The sequence below is a fragment of the Drosophila mauritiana genome, chromosome 3L (assembly GCF_004382145.1).
Source record: "Drosophila mauritiana strain mau12 chromosome 3L, ASM438214v1, whole genome shotgun sequence".
Taxonomy (NCBI): domain Eukaryota; kingdom Metazoa; phylum Arthropoda; class Insecta; order Diptera; family Drosophilidae; genus Drosophila; species Drosophila mauritiana.
Window position 1 is genome coordinate 23650688 of NC_046669.1, and position 23926 is coordinate 23674613.

Here is a 23926-nt window from a genome sequence, read left to right on the forward strand (position 1 = left end):
GCCATCCATTTTGACTAATAACATAAGGCTTGCAAATGCCATTTGGTCTACTTTTTCTCTGAATAATTTGTATAGATATGGCAGAGCACCCATATGCTGAAACCTCATAAGAACACCACGACACTCACTGACGAGATAGAGCGGCAGGGAATGCCAACAGCTCAACATTATGATCATGTTGGAGAGGCACTGCGCTGGAAACCATTTGCTCGCTGAAAATATCGGATGGCAACAGTGCTATAGCATTCCATTTGTTACAAAACAGATAGAACAAACATTGACACAGTGGAAAATGATGCAAAGCACTTTGATCCCAAGTCCGTTGACGACGATATTGTAAGCTTGCAATAAATAATGAATTACGCGAGTGTATCGAGTACAGACTCGAACATCAAATGTAACGAGTACAGACTCGAACGTCACTTTATTGTGTCTGGGAAACAAAAGTTAAGATTGGTAGTGGATTACAATAATCTCAATGGGTAACTGTCAATAAAAAATGCCCATGTGGATGGACGCATGTTGGATGGACACAAAGCATGAGGAAAAACAACAGTAAGAGTATGGAGGTAGACATAGTGGAAAATCCCTCATTTGAGAAGACTGAGTGGAAAACGCTAAAGCCAAAAGTACTTCCAGTTTAAATAAGCTTCCCTAATGCGACTTCGGGACCTAAACGGCTAAGAAGATCTATGAGGTTAAGGACAATTACAAGGACCCAGGAATAAAAACCTCAAATCGATTTGACACACTGCTTGTTGAGAGCAGCAAAGAGAGAATAGATGAATCTGAAGAACAAAAGAATGCCCCCAAACCTCCTACAATTATAATTCCTTTGATGAAGAACATTGCCCTGATGCTTGATGATGTCCGTCAAGTAGTCGCAGCTGACAGCTTTTCATACAAGGCCACTGGATGAGGGTGTGTTCGAAGCATGCCAAAAGATAGTTCGACCATTAACACTAGAATAACAAGATGCGTAACGGCCATACATTGGTTTGGCACTATGCAGCCACTTTTTTGGTGACGGCCAAAATAGCTCTCTGTCCGCTCGCTTACGCTGAGAGCGTAAGAAATCTAAAAATAAAATTTGCTTGCTTTTGTGAGTAAAAACAATAGACGAGAACGTGTATATGTGTGCGTACTTGTGCTAGAACACGATTTTCGGGCCGAAATCAATTCTGATCGAAGAAACAAATTTACATATTGGGAGTTTTGGCCAATTTCGTAGCAATAGGATATGACTATTATAATTTTAAAGTTTTTTAAATTCGTTTGTTAAAATCGCCGCTCGAATTAGCTACCGTTCACATACATATTTATATTTATGTTGATAAATAATTATGTACGTTACTACGTTACTTACGTTACTATATAACATTGATTTTTACATAAAACCGTAATGAGAAAGCACTACTTTCATTTGTGCACTTAATGCATTGCTTAACAATAAGTTTTTGTATACACATTTGTTTTTTTATTATTTTTAAATTTATTTCAAAAACTTTAATGTGTATATTACAAATATTAAAAAAAAAATCAGATGGTGACTTTAGTTTCCCGAAGTCCGAGTCTATTAAGTAATAAAATTTATAAAATAAATAAAAATATTAAAAATGTTTATTGTAAAACTTATATCTTGAGGCTCGAAGTGCGGACACAAGCACTCAACAATCATTGCCTTATTTTCTTTTCACACGTCGCAAGCTAATGACAAATATTCTAATATAAAGTAATTTTTGAAATTTATGTTGGTATATTATGTACACAGATTCGGCTATTACTATTTCTAAGCTATATTTCTTAAGCTAAAAGCTGTAGTTTCCCGAGAATGTCAAGTATAAAACGCAACCAACTGTCTTCTTGCGAGTGTTGCAAACTCTACAAATACGAGAGACACCCAAACAACCCCGCACTACAAACGACTGCCGTTCCAAACAATCCGTGCGAGATACTCCACATTGACATATTTACACTGGAAAATAAAATATACCTGAGTTGTATAGACATTGTAAGTCCTCACATGCTAAGTGCGAGGTTTGGTTTTACTATTTACTTGTTAATTGCGCTGTTATGTTACTATTACTGCATTGTATGGATGCATCGCTTCTAAATAAATAAATAAAAAGTTATATAGACAAATTCACGAAATTTGCAAAGCTTTTTCCTTTGGAGTCAAAATCTTCGGTTCATTTGCGTGAAAAATTCGTAGAAGTTATACACTACTTCACTGTGCGAAGAATGATAGTATCTGATAAAGAGAGGGGACTCTTGTGTCCTACGGTTTTAAACTTCCTGCGCACGTTGCAAATAGAGCTTTATCATACACCAACACAAAAAAGCGAGGTAAACGGTCAGATCGAAAGATAAAAGGAAGATGTAGGAGGGCTAAGCCAACGAAAACAGACCTTGTCGAACTTACATTCGAATAAAACTAAGCAGGAAACCGTTAGTTATGATCAAGGGGACAGGTAGTATGTGGCCAATAAGCAAACCAAGACAAAAGAAAAGCCACTATTTAGGGTCGAGGAGGTTGCAGAGGATAACACGGTGACAGTGTCAAAACTAAATCGTGTCAGTGTCAAAACTAAATAAATAAAAAAAAACACAAAGAAACACCACCTCAAGAAACTATCATCTGGTAGGCTCGTTTATCATCCAATACGACAACGAGTTTGTTTCGATCGGTGGTCGGAACTATTCGAGCTATACAACGAGTCGCCTGATGGCTATGCCAGCCGTATTGAGGCACGTAACGGCTGACGACTACAGGCTGCAGTTGGAGTTCGTCCAAGATGTCAGCTTGAAGAACCTGCAAAGGATGTCTGACGTAACCAGAGGAATTTTGGTTTCGTTCCTCAAAGAAGCAGCACTGGTAGTATGCGTATTCATCCTTTTCTATTTTCTGAGGAGGAAGGTGACGTCGACTCACGGCTTACCAAAACTCGGCGACAAAACTGCCACCCCAGACGCTCCCAACACTTCTCAAACATCGAAGTCTCACTAACCTGCGGGACGCAGATCTTGAAGGGGGAGGAGTTAACACGCGGCTGATGCCCCCCAGCACTTGTCGTCGGTCATTGAGCCCTAAGTGGGTCATCATCCAGACCTAGTCCCACGATCGAACCCTTCAGCAGCGTATGCAGAAAACTTGTACAACAAAGTTGCACTTCGGCAATACGGAATGCCGCAGTCAACGAAATCGTTGCTGCGTTTACAACGAAGTTATGCGACCACAGCTTGTACAGCCGAATATTGTTTGAATAAAACTATTTCATTCTCACTACAACGAAGTAATAAAGTTATTTAACCCAACCCAAACCTTCTGGAAGTTCTAATGGAACTTTCCCTCAGGGAGTCCTTCGGACTGCCTTAACTTATATATATATATATATATTTATTATTATTATTTTATCTGTACTTTTGTTTAGGAAGGAACTAAAAGGAAATTTAAACTTTTTTTTTGTGTATGTATGCATTTACATTTGTTTTTATGTAAATTTTGTTTTTTTTAACGAATCATGAATATAATATTTTAAGCCTTGTTTCCTCTATACTTTCTATCTTATATGGTAGGAACCCGTATATTTAGCATCTACAGCTGTGTATATAAAATTGCAGTGCGAGGGAATCTAATTATTAGAATTATAATTTATGACTTACTTCATTTCTTAATAATACTTAATCTTCTACTGATATTTCTATATTTCTATTTTATTGGTTCTAAGGAAATTTTTGGTAAATTGTTAGTTCTACCAAATTCTAATTCGTATGGACAATAATTATATGCCATAGAAGGGGTCGCGTTAAAGCAGTATACAAAGTATCACTTTTGTCAACCGATAGATAGGATTGTATATTCATTAAGAGTTCTATCGCTTCTTTCAACTACTCCAACAGTCTGGTGATGGTGTGCAGTTGATGTGTTATTTTTATTTTTAAGTATTTGCATATATCAGATGTTAATGAATTCTTATATTCTTTTGAACGAATTCATTACACAGTTCTTCAGGACAAAAGATTTAAATATCGCTTTGGCTATGGTATTTACATTTTTGTTTGGTATTGGTATAGCAGCTAAGTACCATATTTGGTCAGTCTCATATGAGAGTGACTGCATATTCATTACCATTTTCCGCTTTTGGTAGTGGGCCAATTGTATCAACCCTATCAAATGCCTGTTACGGTTATCGTTTATGGTGTTTTGGCATGATGGCATAATATTTCTCCAGTAATAATATCTTTGCACCTTGGCCAAAGTTTTTGCAATGCCTTTTTGTATAGGATCATCATGTAGTGTAGACATTATAGCATATTTTTCTATTTTGGTCACCGGGTAGCGCGAGAATACTCAATACGTTAAATTTTTTATTGCCCATATTTAAAGGTATCTATTGAAATATTTTCCAAGATATTTTCCCACGATGCCATTTTAACTGGGTTGATTTCGTTTATACCGGCCTGCTTTTCAAGCCTTTGGAAAAACTGATCTAAATCGAGAATTACATTAATCTATAAATCACCAATTTTTTAACTTGCAATGATTTTCTTTTCATGTTTGAAGAAATACATATATCGTATTTTTCACATGCAGTCATTTTTAATTACTCTTAATACGTTGGGCTTTGAACCTCTTATTGATTGCTTTGGCAATTATATTTTTTCACATTGTTCTCCTGCGTATAAATTTTGTCTACTTTGAAATCTTGTAGTGACTTTAAGTATTTTTTCGTTTTATATTTTGTATCTTGTCTATACATATCCGTGATAATACGTGGGCAACGTGGTTTTCTTTCTCCTTGACTTATTCTACCGTATATTCATATTCTTCCGAGTCCAATCGCATTTGCATGAGTTAAATAAACAAACAAATAAGCTAACCATTGTACTGTGGATACATGTGGATCATGCTGTGCATGAGTCAAATGTATTTCATCCAAGAGAAATTTTTAAACTCATAAATGAGCACATTAATCCAAAGAAATCTCTCGGCTGCGACCTCATAACTCTAAAAATGATCATTTAACTGCCTTATTGCGACATTTGCTACTTAACCCAGCTTTTCAACGCCATAAATAGAGTTGGTTACTTCCCAGATAGATGGAAAAATCAATCATCATAATGATTCAAAAACCCGGAAAAAATCCAACATCTGCTTCGTCGTATAGATCCATATGCTTACTCTCAAAGCTTTTCAAAAAATACCTTCTGACCCGACTCAACCCGTCCTTAAAGCTCACAACAAATTACCAGCACATCACATTTGGTTTTCGCGAAAATCATGGAACTATACAACAGGTTAATGGAATAAAAATGTAGGAGTGTGTCCCGTTCGCACGATCTTAATCCTACAGTACGCAGGATCCGTACATTGTGCTTAAAACTCAGTTTGTGTATGTACAATATTTAGTGATTAGTTATTGTGGCTTCATGCTTCAAACAGAAATAAGAACTGAGAACGACAACAGGAAATACTGCACAGATGTTTATTTATGTTTATGGATGTATTCCAAGCATTCGACAGAGTTTGTCTAGACTTATGCACAAGCTCAAGCTAAAACTATCCAAATACACGCACAAACTAATCAGTCATACCTTTACGGAAGAAAGTTTTTAGCAGGCGAGCAGGTGTCCCAAAGCAAGCGTTCTTGGGCCAACTCTCTATCTCTTATACACAGCTGAAGCAGAAGTCTGACAACATCCACCTTTGCCGATGGCATCGTCATTCTTAGCCGTTCCATATGCCCGATCCAAGCATCAGCGCAACTAGAGCTCTTCACCGGGTAACCGTGGTATGTTTAAAACAAAAACATTCAACGAGACTTAAACATCCCTCCAGTCAAAAATGCAATAGCCAAAATCAAGAGGAAATAATAGGACAAGCTTACATTGCACCAACCACCTAGCGAGATTTCTTACACATCTCAACAGTAGATCCCGTAAGAGCAGTTTAAAATAAATTGTTGACAAAATAGACTAGTATAAAGATTTTAAAACTTATAAATTGTTCTCATATTATAAGAAAATACAAAATAAATAACCGCACAGTATAACTAAAAAAAAAAGATGCATTGATTGAGGGAGCCCAGTCGAACGGCGAACGAAGCAAGGCGTTGCAGCGGAAACCAGTCACCAATTTCATCCCGAATTAAATCGGAGTCCAACACTTCAAGCTTCAGTACCAAAGGAGGTTCGTCTGGATTAATGGAACTTAAAATTCGACGGAACCAGCCGCAGGAAGACTGTCGAAAATTTTCTATTCCGTGTGGGAAGGTTGCAAGAAGTATATGGAATAAGTCGGCAACAGGTTTTTAGAAAATTCCACAGTCTTCTGGTCGGCTCAGCTAGCAAATGGTATTGGCTAATAGAGAATCAAGCGAAGGATTTTGATCTTATTCGCTCACTAGAGAAATGCAGCGAGCTTTTTACACGACTGGAAGTGACTTGATGAAGTCCAAAGTGTTGATGGACAGGAAAGAAAGGTATAACGAATCTTTCAGCGACGATGTCTCGGACATGCACATTTTGCAATTGTAAATTGAAGCAAAACATCGCTAACGATGAGTTTGCAGAACTACTAAAGGATAACACGAACTCCCAAATGGGCGGTTTACTGCTAACGTCCCCAATAAGATCCCCTGGCCAAGCTAAAAGAGGAGGGCTCAGAGTAGGCGGATTGTTGAAAAATAATGGAAAACCGATGCAAAGTAGTCCCGTCAATGAAATCCAACGCTCAGAAAGGCAATACTACTATTGCCGATGGTGTCCTGGTGGATGAATTCCAGTGCAAGCCTGGAGACAGCCGTGAGTCTATCGGAACTTCCTGAAACCCTTTGCAATACATGATTTGCTATGTATACGGGATCGGAATGGATTTATACCGCCAGCCCCCTGAAAATAAAAACCTATGCATGTCCCTATTCTATGAGGTCTGTCGTTTTTGTCGTAGACCTGGAAAATTAAATATAACTAGACATCCGCACTAACAACAATATATAAACGCACATCCCGGCAGTGGAGAGAGAGTTTTTCACGAGTAGGGCGAAAAATTCAGTTATTATTAGTGAAATTCTTTTACAAAGTCTGTCAACCGTATCGCGTAACCACGTCGATCACATCGAGCTACCTTCTGAGTAAGATCACAAGACTCTGATAAATTTTTAAAATTAAAAATTATTGAAAAATGTGGGCGTGGCAGTTTTTGCGCGGTTTTCGCAAAAAACTTTTTTTTGCAAATCGATGGAGAATTACAAGACTAACAAAAATGTGAAAAATATTAACACTTTTTTCAAAAGGGTGGGCGTGGCAGTTTTGTGGGCGTGACTACATGGGTCAACAAACTTGCGCTGCGTATATGTCTCTAGAATCTGTATGCTGAATTTCAACTTTCTAGCTTTTAACGTCCCTGAGATCTCGACGTTCATACGGACAGACGGACATGCGGACGGACGGACATGGCTAGATCGATTTGGCTATTGATTCTGATCAAGAATATATGTACTTTATATAGTCGGAAACGCTTCCTTCTGCCCGTTAAATACTTTTAACGAATCCAGTGTACTCTTTTACTCTACATTACTTATTATATTACATCTTATTATGTCTTACGTCTTATTATACATAAAAAAAATCAAGATAGGCTGCAAAGAGTCTAAGGCTTCCGAAAATACGGCCAATGTAATCAAAACCGTGGAAGTGATCGAACACAAGGTCGGGATCCTAGGCGTGCAGCATACCCTTAAAAAAAAAAAATACCCTTACCCAGTATTAAAATTAGAGAAAAGTTACAATTGGGCAGTGCAGCGGCTTCGTGGCTACCACCATACACTGGAGAAAATTCTGCCTAGTATCCCGCAGTCTTGATAATCTACGTCGTGGAAGGCGAAACTCGCTTAGGTAAAATAAAAAGTGCAGTGACAATAAAAACAGCATATTAAACCCCAGCAAAAATAGTGAACCAAAGCAAATCTTAACAAAACAAAAATAACAACAATAACTTCTCCATACAATGCATGACTCCAGTAATTTGAAAATCAGATAGCGGTCGGAGCGGGCCGTGGGAAAACCTTGACACTTATATATGAGAATAATTCTAGTGTGTACTTTTTTATGTGTATTACGTTTTTGGTATAATCTACAATTTGTCGGTGATCGTATAATTCCAACAACATGTCTAGTAACACCTAGGATCCAACGCGTCGAGATCTCATCGCCCAGGATTAAGGTGGGGTAAGTTTGTTGGAACGCAGTTCCCATGTTTTCTTCATATTTCATCTATATATATATATCTATATATTCTCTTGCCAATCTTGTTTATCTTTTTTAAGATCAATATATTTTTGTAAACCAAAGGGTGTTAGGCATAGAAGATATTTATATGTTAAGCCTCTTCCAGGCAGTGCATTTCTTTGATAACAATCAAAGGGTTAATGAATAATACTTTTTTAACAAATAAAGATAACTTTTCAGCGGCGATTATCAGCATTGTTTTTGATGCACCTAGACAAGCGCCAGAGAGACGTTTGTAGTCGTAAATAGCCAACATATTTTGTTGACATGTGCTTCGTTGCCCGCTAGTTAATTAGATACTCGTAACTAAGCCTAATTTTTGTCAACTTGTTTAGCTTTTGTATACTAGCCGTTAAATCTTATATTACCCATGTCAATAGCCAACAATATATTTTAAATTAAGATATGAAAAACGAAAAACGTAAAGCTGGTCGTCGTACTAGGCTAAAGCCTAGTAAGTTTCTTTGGCCGACGCTGCCGACGTGCTAGGCCAAGCAGCCACGTCATTTGTGAGGCTCGAGTCCGGCGAAATATGAAAATTGTTGTGGAATCCAAACGCATAGGTCACGCTACCACGGCTAGTGGATTCCGAACATATCGCTCAAACATTCTGATTTTTCGACGACTGGCGGGACGGGTTTTTGGACATACACTCTATTTGGTGGGCCAGTACTCGGTCAGAACCTTGTAAGAGCTTACTAACAAAAGGAACTACTGTTCCAGATGGGCCAGTTTCTTTATATCTTGGTATAGGTACGTTTTTTTTAATACTTTTGAGTCTATCAAATGGACCGTCTTTAATGAATAAGACTAACACTGTAAATTATGTTTTGTCAAATAAAAGAAAATTTAAATCAGGTTAGATTAATTTCTTTATTGTTCAATGTTCAGTTTAAGACTAAAAATCAAATATATGTTGGATTAAGGAGAGAGAGAGCATTGTACTGGGGTGCTTAAGTGTGGGAGAAGCTTTAAAGGGAACAGCCAAAACTGCTTCTGTCAGGCTTTATGATTTGTTTAAAAGAACGGCTCAGTACCGTTGCCAAAGAATTGTTTATTGGAACGCATACTGCGCATATGGCATACAGTATGGGGATCAATTAAGTGCTTTATTGTTTATAGTTGAAATATTTTTCTTTGGTATTTGTCAACCCATTTTCATTTGCTAAAAAATTGCTAAGTTTTTAGCAAATTTGCTAAAACTGCTGATAGCGCTGCCAACTTGGCGCAGCGGGTGATCTGGAGAGGGAGGCGTTGCCAGATCAACAGTAGGGCGAGAAAAATTAAATTTAAAAATTAAACCGTTGAAATTTAATTTTGATACTGGTTACTGGGAGCGCACCAGTCGTTAAGAAAGGGGAAAAGGCACAAAGGTCGCGGACAGACCAAATGTCATCCTCTCACCGTGCTGGTGCCTAAGCAGAGACTCTGGTGTCCGAGTCGAGGCGGAACAAACCTCCATCCGTAAAAGCCAGCGGGAAATCTGTGGACTACATGGGAACCCCTTTCTAAGGCTGGTGCTTCGCTTAGGTAACCGTAGGCCATCCTTTAGTTGAAGGACAGCGCAGTGGGGGGCAGTCCCCCTGGTCGTAACGACCCTTTCAGGAGGAGCTCCCGACTTTCGAGATCCCCAACCACAGGAGTCGGTAACCCGACTGGTGACGGAATCTCGGTTCCGGGGGTGGCGAGGGGTGAGCACGCACGACGTTGACTGGCGACTGCAGCGATGCTGTAGAGGTGGAGAACTTGGCTCCTACAGCAACTAAGACCGCGAAAAGTCAGAAGACGATGGACCACATCGCCGTGCCATCGCAAAAGACGGGAGGGAAGTCCCCAGCTGGATCTCCTCATCGGTCTTCGGACCTGACCACGGCTCTCCAGAATGAGGATCTGAGGGGCATACTCACCAGGATGAATGGCCAGATTAACATCCTGCTATCCGCATTCGAGACTCAACGGCAAGTGACACGAGAGACAAAGGGCATAGATTCTGAACTCTCAGCCCTTAACAACAGGGCGATAGAGCTGTACGAAGGAACTACTAGCGTGCACCGCTTGAAGGGCAGTGCTACCCAGACGGAAATACAAAAGCCTATCAGAAAGGCTCCTCACAACGCGCAGGTACACAAGGTGCAAGTGCCCAAAGTATAGGCGCCCAAGCCAAGGAACCGTACATCGGGTGGCAACGGTGAACAAAGGGCGACATCCAGACCTAACGAGTCCAAGCCACGCAGCTACGCATCTGCCGCCAAGAATGCTAGCACGGTTGCAGAGTAGAGCTAGGTGAAGCCTATGGCCTGTGTAAAAAACCTGAGGCACTGATCGTAAAAAAGACAGGTGAGGCTTCGTACGCAGAGATGCTTCGGAAGATAAGATCGGACCCGAGCCTTAGCGAACTGGGCAGTTTAAGAGCGATCTGGAAGCGGCGCTCAATGACTTGGCCTCTGTGCGCACAGGAGCGCAAAGAATAGCACTATCGTGCAGCGGACTGGACGAGGCTACGACAGCAGAGGAGCTCCACAGCTGCATGGTCGCCCAATTCCAGGGTATGGTGAGCTTTTGCTCGAAGTAGAGGAAAAAGCCCCGGAGAGCGTTCCCAAGTATAAGAGCGATCTAGAAGCGGCGCTCAATGATTTGGCCTCTGTGCGCACGGGAGCTCAAAAAATAGCTTTATCCTGCAGCGGACTGGCCGACGCTACAGCAGTAGCAGCTGCATGGTCGCCCAATTCCAGGGCCTGAGGATATAAGGGGCCTTCGCAGGATGCGGGATGGGACGCAGATAGCCTCAGTGCTGATGAAAGCAAACGATGCGATAGCGTTCCTAAAACAGGCCACCTTAACCGTTGGATGGTCAAGGTGTTGCATTACCCAGGGCGTCCGGCTAACTAGATGCTACAGGTGTCTGGGCTACGGACATCTAGTAGCGACCTGCAATGAGACTGATAGGGCAGACAGCTGTCTTAGATGTGGTGAGCGTGGGCACAAGGCAATGGGGTGCGTTGCAGCACTAAAATGCCTGATCTGCAGCAGCGAGATGGACAGAAACCACCCGACGGGTAGCTTGGCGTGCCCGACCTACAGACCGAGCCTTAAAGAAGCTAAGAGCAACCATAATGCACGCCCATAGTAGCGTAATACAGCTCAATGTTAATCATTTCGCAGCATCTCAGAGTCTCCTGGCTCAGACTGCGGCGGAGCGCAGACATCATGCTCCTAAGCGCACCTTACGTCACTGGAAGGGGACAATCCTCCATGATCCTAGACGAGTCAGGTAAAGCAGCTATCAAGTGTTGCAGCTCTCTCCACGTTCACCTATGCGGGGAATTGCATATGCGAAGGTAACACACATACATATGTACAGCTGCTATGCTCCGCCTAGCGACACCCCCGACCAGTTCGAGGAGTTTCTAGAGGCACTGGGCCATGCGAGAGGGCAAAGACCGATGATCATTGCCGGTGATTTTAATGCCTGGTCGGTGGCATGGGGCAGTAGTGTATCCAACCTCAGAGGCTGAGAAGTGATAGACGCTATGGGAATACTGGACCTGATACTGCTGAACTAGGAAAGGAAGCCGACGTTTAACAACGATAGGGGTACGTCATTTATTGACGTTACCCTTATCAGCAGAGGGCTAAAGGCTAACAATAACTGGATGGATGACGTCGTAACGCTGAGTGACCACGCTCTGATTTCCTTCAGTCTCTCCTCTCCGGAGCGCAAGATCAGCCGTACAAGCATAGAACAACATGAATGACATGCTGGCGCACCAAATCGATTTCCTGATAATCCCAAATGGGGATGCAGAGAGTATGGCGGCTGACCTCATGAATGTGCTTGGTAGAATTTGCGACGCAAACCACCCGTGTTCTGTTGGAGTGCCACCCTAAACCATCTACGATCGGATTACCTCAGGGCTAGGAGAACGGCGCAACGAGCCAGAGGCAGTATCCACCACGCGGAGCTCGTGGAGGCTTTCAGAAAGAAACGCATAGAGTTTAAGCATGGCGTAGCGGCTGGCAAAGCGCGGTCGTATAAGAAACTGCAAGATAGCGTAGATAGTGATACCTGGAGCCTCGCCTATGAGCTTGTTACCATCAAGCTAAGGAAGAGAGCGGTAACCCCATCTGACCCTGCGGTTCTGGCTATTCCCAATGCAGACCACACAATGGCGGCCAACAGAAGTAGCCCCTGCCCACGATTTTCCGGGCGTCACAGAACCTGAAGTCGTCGAGCCAGCCAAGCGCATCAAGCCCAATAAAGCCCCTGGACGAGATGGTATTCCTGGAGCTGTTATTAAAGCAGTGGCGTTGGGTAGACCTGATATCTTCAGGGCCGCCTTCCAGCAATGTCTTCTGGACGGAATCTTCCCAACAAGGTGGAAAAGCCAGAAACTAGTCCTGTTGCCGAAAGGCATGGGACCAGCATATAGGACATAACTGGAAAACTGTTCGAACGTATTCTGTACACTCGAAGAGGCGATCAACGGCCTAGGAAGTCAGCAATATGGCTACCGGAAGGGAAAAAGTACCCGTCGCTCTCTCTCTTTCCTGGTGATAGATGGCTAAGAGGCAGAAAGGAATACTGCGCAAATCGACGTAAGGAACGCCTTTAAAGCCACTAGATGGCCCGTAATCCTCGAAGCCATTAACAATATGGGAATCACGGAGTACCTGAGGATAGGAACGGTTCCCCTTTCGGTACCAAACGGAAGCTGGCCCAAAAAGATACTGAGTTCCTGCAGATGTTCCCCAAGAAGCTGAACTTGGACCAATCCTGCAAAACATCTTGTACGGTGGGATCCACGATTCGAGCTCCCATCCCCTGGCTCGAGAAAGCCGAGGTGGAGATTATGCTGGTCTCCTTCAATGGGACACACGTGGGGTCACAATAGCTCCTAAGGTACCTGGGTATTATAAAAGACTATCGTTTAAGCTTCACGCGAGTTATGCCAGCAAGGCAGGAATCACAGCCTCTTCATTGGCTAGACTAATGCCCAACGTCGGTGGACCAAAATATCCTGCCAGGAAACTGCTGGTGGCGGTTGCAATTAGACCTCTCTTGGAGCTCCTATTACCCTCACTAGGTAATAGAGAGGATAGCTTTTGTTCTATGTCTCAATTTCTTGAGAAATAACGTCCGTATCTGAGCAATTATTGGTACGGGGAGTTAGCCTCGCATCAAGGCGGATTAGATGATTTATGGATTGTTCCCCGTTGAGTCTATTTAGTTCTATACGTTAGCTGTTCCCTAACGTCCATAATTTTAGTTTTTTTTCATTTGTCCTGTACAGTTTAATAGGTTTTCCACAAACCCCTCTAAACTAAACACCCCACACTATTGAACATTTTCTTTCATCTTATTATTATTTGTTTCCCAATTTCGCCCTATAGTCCAGAAAATGTTTAAATTTTTTATTCGCACTTCCACTAGCTGAGTTACGGGTATCTGATAGTCGAAATTCTTGATTATAGCTTTCTAATGTAAACATTTTTGTAGCAACGCATATTTTGTAGAAAACTACAAATGCAATTTTGATTAATTGATTTTTTATTTTAAAACAACAATTATATACATATATCATATCATATGTCGTATACTGATAACATAATATATGTATATTGTACCTTATTTTTGTAACACTAAAGAACCGAATATTTTTTAAAGTGATTATAGCTAAATCGAACTTACCAACAACTTTTTGTGGGGTAAAGCTATGATCCCGATATAAGAAATACTGATTGCCTAAAATCAGAACCAGTTGTGGCACTTCTCGGGCGCCACATTTTCGAAAAACGGACTCTTCATGCACTGCATTAACCGTTGCGAAGTTAATACCTTAAAAAGTAATAAACAGTGAGATGACACTTTCAACATGAATAAATACCTATTGGCTGAAGTAGTTCAACTATTTTTTTGAAGGCATCAACAATTCGAGTGCATTTAAAACACCAATCATTGTAAAACATGACAACGTGCACTTTTTTTGCATTTTTTGATAAAATAATTTTCTCAAAGTAATTTGTTGTTATTGATAACTTCTGATAAAATGCAATATCTTGCTTTATATTGAACCGTTGTCCGAAATCATCATCATTCTGATTTAATGTAAATCGATTATATTCACTATAATCATGTTTCTTCTGAAAGTACTGTGAGTTAATATCCGATACTCCATACCGGTCAAAAATCCGTCGTCGATCCATGTCAGCTAGAATTTCATAAGCTTGTTTAATTTGTATAAACTTTTCGGCACCGTAATCATTTTTAACTTTATCTGGATGCCTGTAATACATTAGAAAAAATAAGACATAATTATAATATAATTAATATAATTTTATTTGCTAAAAAGTAACATTTTCCTATGGGATGTTTAAGTGAAAGAGCTAGCTCTTTATCTACCTCTGTCCATTTTCGTCTGGAAATACAGGAACTACAAAATTGTAAAAGTTAAGATTAGGCATGCAGATTCTATACCCAAATACGCAGCGCATTTTTTGTTTCTTGAGGTTTTGAACCCAAAGCTGCCAAAACCACACTTTTGGAAAACGTTAACAAAACATAAATGTAAAACATAAAAAATACTTTCACAAAATGCACAAAAAGTGTTAAATTAATTTAAATGTCACATAAATGTATAATCAATAGAAAAAATATTAAAAAAAATAATTTATTTAAGTTAATACATTCAACTTTCAAAATCATTTTAAATTTTACAATTTGAATAATAATAACCGGAGATTCACTGTTTTAAAGTTTGCAATTGTCTGCTGTAAAATGCTCATCTTACAATTTATTTATTAATCCTCTTGTTTGTATTAGCTATAATATTCATATTTTAAAAACAAGAGAGAATGCTATAGTCGAGTTCCCCGACTATCAGACACCCGTTCCTCAGCTTGTGTGAATGCGAACGCGAAATTTCATCATTTTTCGGGGATATCGATATACTGATAGATAAAATGAGAAAAGATGTAAAAAAAAAAATTTTGGCGTGACCAGTTCGGCGGCTTTAGAGCGTTAGAGTGGGCGTAGCAAAAAGTTCTTAAAAAAGTCGGGAATTTTAAGCGACTAATAAAATTATAAAGTAATATCCAACAATTTTTCAAAAGTGTGGGAGTTTAGTGCGGTTTATGGGAGTTAAAGTGGGCGTGGCAACATGGGTCAACAAACTTGCGCTGCGTCTTTGTCTCAAGAATCTGTATGCTGATTCTCAACATTCTAGCTTTTCTAGCTTCAGAGATCGAGACGCTCATACGGACAGACGGACATGGCCAGATCGACTCGGCTATTGATCCTGAACAAGAATATTAATACTTTATATATTCGGAAACGCCTCCTTCTGCCTGTTACATACTTTTTAAGAATCTAGTATACCCTTTTACTCTACGACTAACGGGTATAATCCTTGCAGTAAATTGTCGCTACCCAACAAGCTGACAATTTACAAACAGATCTTAGCACCAAACTGGAAGTATGGGTGCCAAATCTGGGGCTTGGCATGCGACAGCCAAATCAAAAGGATCCAGGCTATTCAAAATAAGGTAGCAAGACTTAACACCGGCTGCGAGTGGTTTGTTCGAAACACCACCCTGCACAGAGACCTGAAACACGCAACGGTATTTGACGAAATAAACCAGCACTCGAGCAGATACCATGACAGGCTGGAGCGCCACAGAAATCGGCTGGCCAGCGCTCTAAACAGATCTCGCCCACCAAGGAGGCTCAATAGAAGACAACCGACGGATCTCATTACCCGATCTCCTTTGACAAAGGTCCGCAGAAGCTGACGCTTATCTTAAATCCTATTCGTTATATGTGATTGTTATGTAATTTTAGTTAAATTACTTTAAATTTGAAAAAGCTAACTATAGTTAGCCGGCGAGCCCAAATGGGCTGAATTAATAGATAAGAAGGACTGAAAGGGGCTTCAAGACTTCCCCGTATGCCTTAATAAATAAATTAATTAAAAAAAAAAAAAAACTTTATTAAAACAGACCCACCTGTTGAGGTAAATAGTATTTTTATTAGCTATTTTTAAGAAATGAGGTCATCGATTTATGCGATTTTTAATAAATGTATTTTATTTAAGTTGGCTACAGCGAAATTCGGCATCGATGCGCATATGCATGGGTTACGAAAGCGAATGTAAAAGAAGACATTGTTCCAGAGCGGACGGAATAACACTAAGACCCGGCGCCAGTGCAAGAGAGAGAGAGATGCTGCCGCAACTTCTCTGCATAGATAACGAACGAATTTATTGCACATCTGAGGTAGAGCTTAATGTGCTCCAAAGTGTGCATGTGTGCAATTAACAAATGTAGAAATAAATTATAAGCAGCTGAGAGACCCGACATCATCAAAGTCAAATTTCCGATTCATGTTCCAATTACATACACCCACATATCACTACAATTAAAGACAACAATATATTAATCCCAAGAGATACAAGCTGCGATAACTTTATCGAATTCGCAGAATTTCTAAGTCGAAATGATCGATACGAAAACAGCTTAGTTCCCAACTAACAAAATTATACAAATGTAAATTACCGACAAAATAGCCGAACCATCAGAAATGGAATTTTACAGTCCCCTTTCACTAGTTCAGAAAAAAACACTTCCAGTCTCAGAGAAAAATAATAGAAAAGAATAGAATTTAGATAAATTTCCCCTACCCAGAATTGATGATATTTGTGGATTAACTGGGATTTTTTATGTCTCGACATAACGTCATTCCCGACAAGCAACGGTTCATATTGTTCATAGTACCTAAGTCTTTACAAAGAATAATAACTATGTTATTCTTGGGACTAGAGCCTCTGATGCATTCCTCTTTAAGGACGATATAATAATTATATGTTGTTCCGAATAGCATGTTTATTAAATGCATGAAATACAACGTAATGTAGTATGCACACATATCGGTTAATTACTGTACTGTATAATCATAACTTAAAAGCACATTGTAGCACTCCGTTACAATGTGTACATATACAGTCAAGCCCTAGTGTATGTGTAATACAAAGCTCTCACCTGCATATATGTATATATGGTAACCAAATATGGTGGTAACCAAAATTATAATAGAGGTGGAGGTTACTCAAGAGGTAACCAAAACCATAACTATAAAACAAGTCATACCCACAATGTCCGAAACATACAATCGGAAAACGAACATGCTCCCTTGAGCGACAATCTACAGTAAAATTATACAAAATTAATCTCAATTTAAACATTTTTATACGATTAAAGAATATGAGTACCAATTCATGGGTAACTCTTTTAATAGATACAGGTGCAGAAATTTCCCTGCTTAAATGCAGAAACAATAATCTTAACAATCTAAATCCAAAAAACACAACAAATATATCAGGAATAGGGCAAGGGACAATTCAGTCTCTAGGTACACTACATTTAGAAATGTTTATTGCTAATGCAGCAATACCATATGAATTCCATATCGTACCTGACCATTTTCCTATACCAGGGGATGGTATAATTGGCTTGGATTTCATTAAGAAATACAATTGTATTTTGGAATTCCACGACCAAGAAGATTGGTTCACTTCGAGGCCTTCACAATTTCAGGAACATAAACATTCCTATTATACATTCATTAGATAACGAAATAATTTTGCCAGCTAGATCAGAAGTGATTCGAAAGATTCAGCTAACATCTACTGACACACATGTCCTCATCCCCAACCAGGAATTGCAACCTGGCATAATAATAGCAAGTGCACTCGTAAATACTCAGAACGTCTTGATTCGAATTATAAATACAACTGAAAAAGACGCTATAGTTAGCAGCGCAAATATAAAGAGCGAATTATTGGATGATTATGATGTATACAATGCAAATATAGAAAATAGTGCACAAAGAACTTTAGAAGTATTAAAACTTCTTAAATTTCCATCGTTATTCATTAGCGATTTAACAAAATTATGCACCGAATATAGCGATATTTTTGGTCTTGAAACAGAAACCATATCAGCTAATAATTTTTATAAGCAAAAATTGAGATTAAATGACAAAACTCCAGTCTATATCAAAAACTATAGAATGCCATAAAGTCAAAAGCCAGAAATTCAAAGGCAAGTTGACAAATTAATAAAAGATGGCATTGTCGAACCATCTATTTCAGAATATAATAGCCCACTTCTCTTGGTACCCAAGAAATCACTGCCTAACTCGGCGGAAAAAAATGGCGATTAGTAGTCGATTATCGCCAAATCAAAAAAACTGCTAGCAGATAAATTCCCACTTCCAAGAATAGAAGATATTCTTGATCAATTAGGTCGAGCAAAATATTTCTCGGGCCTAGACCTGATGTCAGGATTTCATCAAATAGAATTAGACGAAAGGTCAAGAAATATAACATTATTCTCAACTTCAACAGGAGCATACCGCTACACGCGATTACCATTTGGTTTAAAAATAGCCCCAAATTCTTTCCAAAGAATGATGACTATTGCATTTTCAGGCTTAACGCCTTCGCAAGCATTTCTGTATATGGATGATTTAGTAGTCATTGGCTGTTCTGAAAAGCACATGCTTAAAAATCTAACCGACGTTTTCAAATTATGTAGGCAACATAATTTAAAACTACATCCAGAAAAATGCACTTTCTTTATGAAAGAGGTTACTTATTTAGGTCACAAGTGTACTGACAAAGGTATATTGCCAGGTGACTCTAAATATGAGGTAATAAAAAATTACCCCAAACCAGTAAACGCAGACGAAGCTAGACGATTCGTGGCATTTTGCGCCACTTAGACTTACAATCCGATCTAGACAGCTTTCAAATATGGAGTATTGAACTTAAATGGCTCCAAGTGTAAAGTTATGACCTTTTGTTGTGTCAACCCAATACGCACGACTTACACTCTAAGTGGGTGCCCTTTGGGCAGAATAACACGAGTTGATGATCTTGGTGTTCTTCTGAACCCTAAACTAAAATTTTCTTACCATATTTCGACTATAGTCAATAAGGCCAGGGGTGTGCTTGGTTTTATAATAAGGTGGTCTAAGGAATTTTATGATCCTTACATGACTAAAACCTTATTTATTTCGTTAGTCCGTCCGATTCTTGAGTATGGATCACCTGTGGAGTCCAAAATACGTAGTCAACTCGGACCGCATTGAATCGGTCCAAAAAAACTTCTTACTTTTTGCCTTGCGGCGCCTAAATTGGGATGCAAACCGTATATTAGCTTCTTATTCCAGTAGACTACTTTTAATTAATTTACCTTCCCTAGCTAACCGTAGAACTATGCTTGGAACAGTCTTTATGTGTAAGCTTATTCGTGGTGATGTTGAGAGTCCCGACTTGATTAGTCGGCTTAACTTCTCGGTTCCAAGTAGATTCACTAGAAACTATATACCCATTTTTTTAAAGTCATTGTAGATCTAACTATGAGTTGCATGACCCTTACAGAGTAATATGTTCTGACTATAATAGACTTTATCCTATTATCTGTAACCTTGACTCTCTGCCGCTCTGAAAGTAATCAATTTTAACTTTTTTATTACATAATTAGATCATACTAACACTAATATTTATTAGAGTTAGTTTACTTTATGTTCATTTCCTCGTTACTGTTCTCTTTACTATATCGCGTCTATCTTCTCGCGAATCGCGCCGTACGATACACGGCAGCGCCCCTCGGTCGGTTGGGCAGGAGGTGTGGCCGTGGGACCCGTGCGAAAAACAAAAAAAAAAAAAGTTGAGGAGCAGCCTCAGTGCTTTCAGATTATTGTATTTCGGGGGAGCATTGCTCTTGGGTGCTTAAGCTTTAGGATTCGTTTACAAGAAGGGCAAAGTGCCGTTTCCAAACAATTGTTTAATAGAACGCATAATGCGCAGATGGCATACAGTATGGGGTGCTTTTTTGTTTATAATTGAATTGAAGAGAGTCTCAATCATCAATAAGTACATGTGTTGACTCACCAATGTGTATAAAGAGCATTAGAAGATGGATTAAGAGAATTTGGAAGTACCAACTAGCACCAAATTTGAAAAGAGCGTAAGAAGATATTCGGATACGCAGAGAAATAATGTGTTTGGAAGAGGGTTAGAAAATATTCGTAAACGCAAAGGAAAAAAAACATGTATTAAGAGAATTTGGTAGTACAAATAGCACCCAATTTAAGAAAAATAAAGCTGACTTTAAGTAGGGGCAGTACCAAGAAACAAGGCGTGAATTTTTAATTATTATTTTATTTTATCATATTGCTACGAAATTGGCCATAACTCCAAATATGTAAAAGGGTTTTTTTTAGAAAAGTTTTTTAAAAGGGCTATATAGCTTTTTCGTGGGGTTTTGAGGTAAATAATTGCATTTACAGCTTCTCCCAAATTATATAGCGTCTGCCTGATATTAAATTCAGAATTTGTTCACACTGCGTTACACGGTTTCGCGGTATCGTAGGGGTTTTTGTTAAAACTTAACACGATATTGACCGTCGTGGTGTTACGATAAATATTCTGAATTGCCAATATTTTTATGAATTAAATTTATTGCTTATGTTTTAATTAGCATTGACGATGACGTGGCCAATATAAGGACCAACTAACGTTATGTTTTTCGATTGCGATTCAATAGAATTAACACAATCACGACCGTCTATTAGTCTATTAAATGGACCGTCTTTAATGACTAAAACCAAAGCTGTAAATTAAGTTTAGTCAAATAAAAGAAAATTTAAATCGGGTTGGATTGTATTCATTATTGTTCAAATTTCATCTGAAGACTAAAAACCAAATGTACATTAGTTAGATTGAGGAGAAGCGTCAGTGTTTTGAGATTATTGTATTTCGGGAGTGCATTGCTCTTGAGAGAGCAGGCAAAACTGCTTCGGTTAGGCCTTAATATTTCTTTACAAGAACGGCTGTGTGCCGTTGCCAAAAAATTGTTTTTTAGAACGCATACTGCGTAGATGGCTACAGTATGGAATCAATTAAGTGATTTATTGACTTTAATTGAATTGGTCGGCTTCTTGATCAATAGCCGAGTAGATATGACCATGTCCGTCTGTCTGTATGAGCGCCTCGATCTCAGAAACTATAAAAGATAGAATGTTGACATCAAGCATGCAGCTTCCAAAGAAATAGAAGCAGCGCAAGATTGTTTTCAATTGTTTCTACGTCCACAAACCGCACACATCTGCCACGCCCACACTTTTGAAAAAAGATTTAATATTTTTTGGATTATGTTATTTGTTTTTCCGATTTCCATCGTTATGCCGAGAATATTTTGTCCTCTTAAAAGTCTTCTAAAAATATTCCTGCACATTTTCGAAAATTCTCGGTGCAACTTTCACTAGCACTAGCTCAATAAGGTCAAGCTTATGTAAACAGTATTTTAACAAATCGAACGAAACTTAGAAGACTAATAGGAAAGTGAAAAAATATCAAAGCATTTTCCAAAAGTGTGTGCGCGCAGCTTTCTGTCGTTTGTGGGCGTGAGAAAAACTTGTGTTTAAAAATATGAAATGGAGTGGGCGGTAAATTGCCGTGGTTGTAGTTGCTGCGGCTGCTGCTGATTCTCCCTGAAATGAAACACTCGGGATCGACTTCACGAAAATTCCGTACTTTATTCGCGCACTTGTAACTTAAGACTCCCTTAACACTAACAGTGGAAATACCGCGGGACCGCGGAGAGGTGAATACCTTGCGGAAAGGGAGGAGAGCGAGAGGAGAGAAGGAGAGCGCGAGCAGCGGTGCTTGCGAGCCGTGGAGGAGCTTTGAGTGCAAGCATTGGCCGCTTACACTGCCGCTCAACTGTTTGCGCCCTTCCGGCGTGAACATTCTCCCCCCCCCCCCCCCCCCCCCCCCCTTGCGTAGGCAAAGGTATCCCTGTCCGGCGAGACAGCAGGATCGGCCTCTTCATTTCGTGCACGTTCCAGAAACGGTCCATCCGAACACCGTGTTCTGCGCGACGGGCAACCCATCATCAATTTTTAGGAACCCCGGTTGGATCAAATTGGCATATACATCTGATCCCAACACGAGGGAGATGGAGGCCGGCCGGTGGAAGCGCTCGTCCGCGAGACGAACACCGTCAAACTTGGCCCTGGCGGCGTCGCTCAGAGCTCGGATGGGTGTCCGGATCCTTAGGCTGGGTTCGATCTTCAGGACGACGTTGAGTCGGAAGGTGCTTGTTCGGGACCGGAGTGTCACCGAGCAGACCTCGTTGCCTCCCAGCCGAGTGATGGGCAGCCGGAACGCAGCCGCTAACGACCGGTCGATGCTGCTCACCGGCATGCATGGGTCGATCATGGCCCCGGTCTCGAAGGTCTTCGAGCCCGTGTCCAGCACGACGATGGCTGTAGGCAGTATGGGGACAGCCTTCTGCTGCTGCTGACGCGGGCGATTGTTGGCGACTGGTGGCGGAGTGCGGGAAATCCGGACCGGACGAGGTGCAGCGGGATGGCGCTCTCTGCGCGTCGGAGCTGGTAGCGCTGCCGGGTTCGGAGCGGGGAGGACCTCGTGCATGTGGAGTAGGGTGTGGTGGTCTCCTCCACACTTCTTGCATCCCTCTTGGCTGCGACAGTCTCCTCCTGAGTGCTGATGGGCGAGGCAGTTCGAGCAGTACTTATTAATAAGTACTGCCCGAAGGCGCTTTTCAGCGCTCAGTTTGTGGAACCTCGTGCACTTTCGAAGAGGATGGATTCCAGAGCAGACTCGGCAGCGGTAGGATTTAATACCTCGAGTACGTCTGCTCTCCAACGACTGGGTGGCACGAGGACGAGGAGCCATTATTGGAGGAAGTGAGTAAGTCTGCCAATAAAGAAATGAAAAAGCTTAGTGTGAGCCGACTACTATTTGGGCCCCGGAATGGGGGAAAAGCCCTAATCCCTAGGAACGGAGGACTCTTTGTCCTCCATCGGTAGCAGAATTACTTTGTGGACAGGGCGTTTTATGGTGCCGCGAGACGTACGGATCTCAACGACTCGAATGCGATCGTCGGCTCCTGGAAAGGCAGAAACAATTCTGCCGAGCCGCCATTCGTTCGGTGGTAGATTGTCCTCCTTGACAACTACCATATCGTCGGCTTGTAGGTTCCTGGTCGGAAATTGCCATTTGCTTCGTTTATGGAGTTCTTTGAGATACTCCTCTTTCCACCGTGCACTAAACTGCTGATGTTGTGCCTTGAGGTGTTGCCATCGATTTATTATCGACTTGGCTTCGCCCTTTATCTCGGGCGAATCAGGGTCGCCTGTTTGGTGCACCTGGGTCGTGAAGGATGCGACCCGTTTCGGCTTACCCTTGGAAATCGGCCACGTTAGCACCCACCCGAAAATAGTTTCTTGGCCCAGGAGCGAGCCGCAAATATTTTGTCGGGTGCCATCCATCATTATGGATGGTAGAATGTCAGCCCCGATCAGTACATCAATTTGAGAGCTCTCAAAAAAGGTAGGATCTGCCCAGCGGAGTGCGGGCAGGTCCTTCAAAGAATTCCGAGGGATCGGATAGGAGGGCAGTTTGCCTGAGAGCTCCGGAAGGACGTACGCTTCAGTGTCTAACTGTAGACCTGGCTTAGTAGGAGCGCGAATCCCGAAGTGACACAGCTTCGAGGATTTCGCGGAGACCGAATGATTTAACCCGGAGACTTGGGTCTGGGTGTTGCGGAA

The 23926-nt window shown here is 40.8% G+C and overlaps 1 protein-coding gene across 1 annotated transcript in view; it reads right to left on the reverse strand.

Annotated features, from left to right (window-relative positions):
- Window positions 1-23926, reverse strand: part of LOC117139092 (dnaJ homolog subfamily C member 16) — a 179492-nt gene that overhangs the window by 98235 nt on the left and 57331 nt on the right. Inside the window, exons 3-4 of the mRNA XM_033301212.1 lie at window positions 14175-14572; window positions 13979-14125 (exon numbers count right to left, since the gene is read on the reverse strand). Coding sequence (XP_033157103.1) covers window positions 13979-14125; window positions 14175-14572 — 545 coding nt within the window. The remainder of the gene's footprint in view (window positions 1-13978; window positions 14126-14174; window positions 14573-23926) is intronic.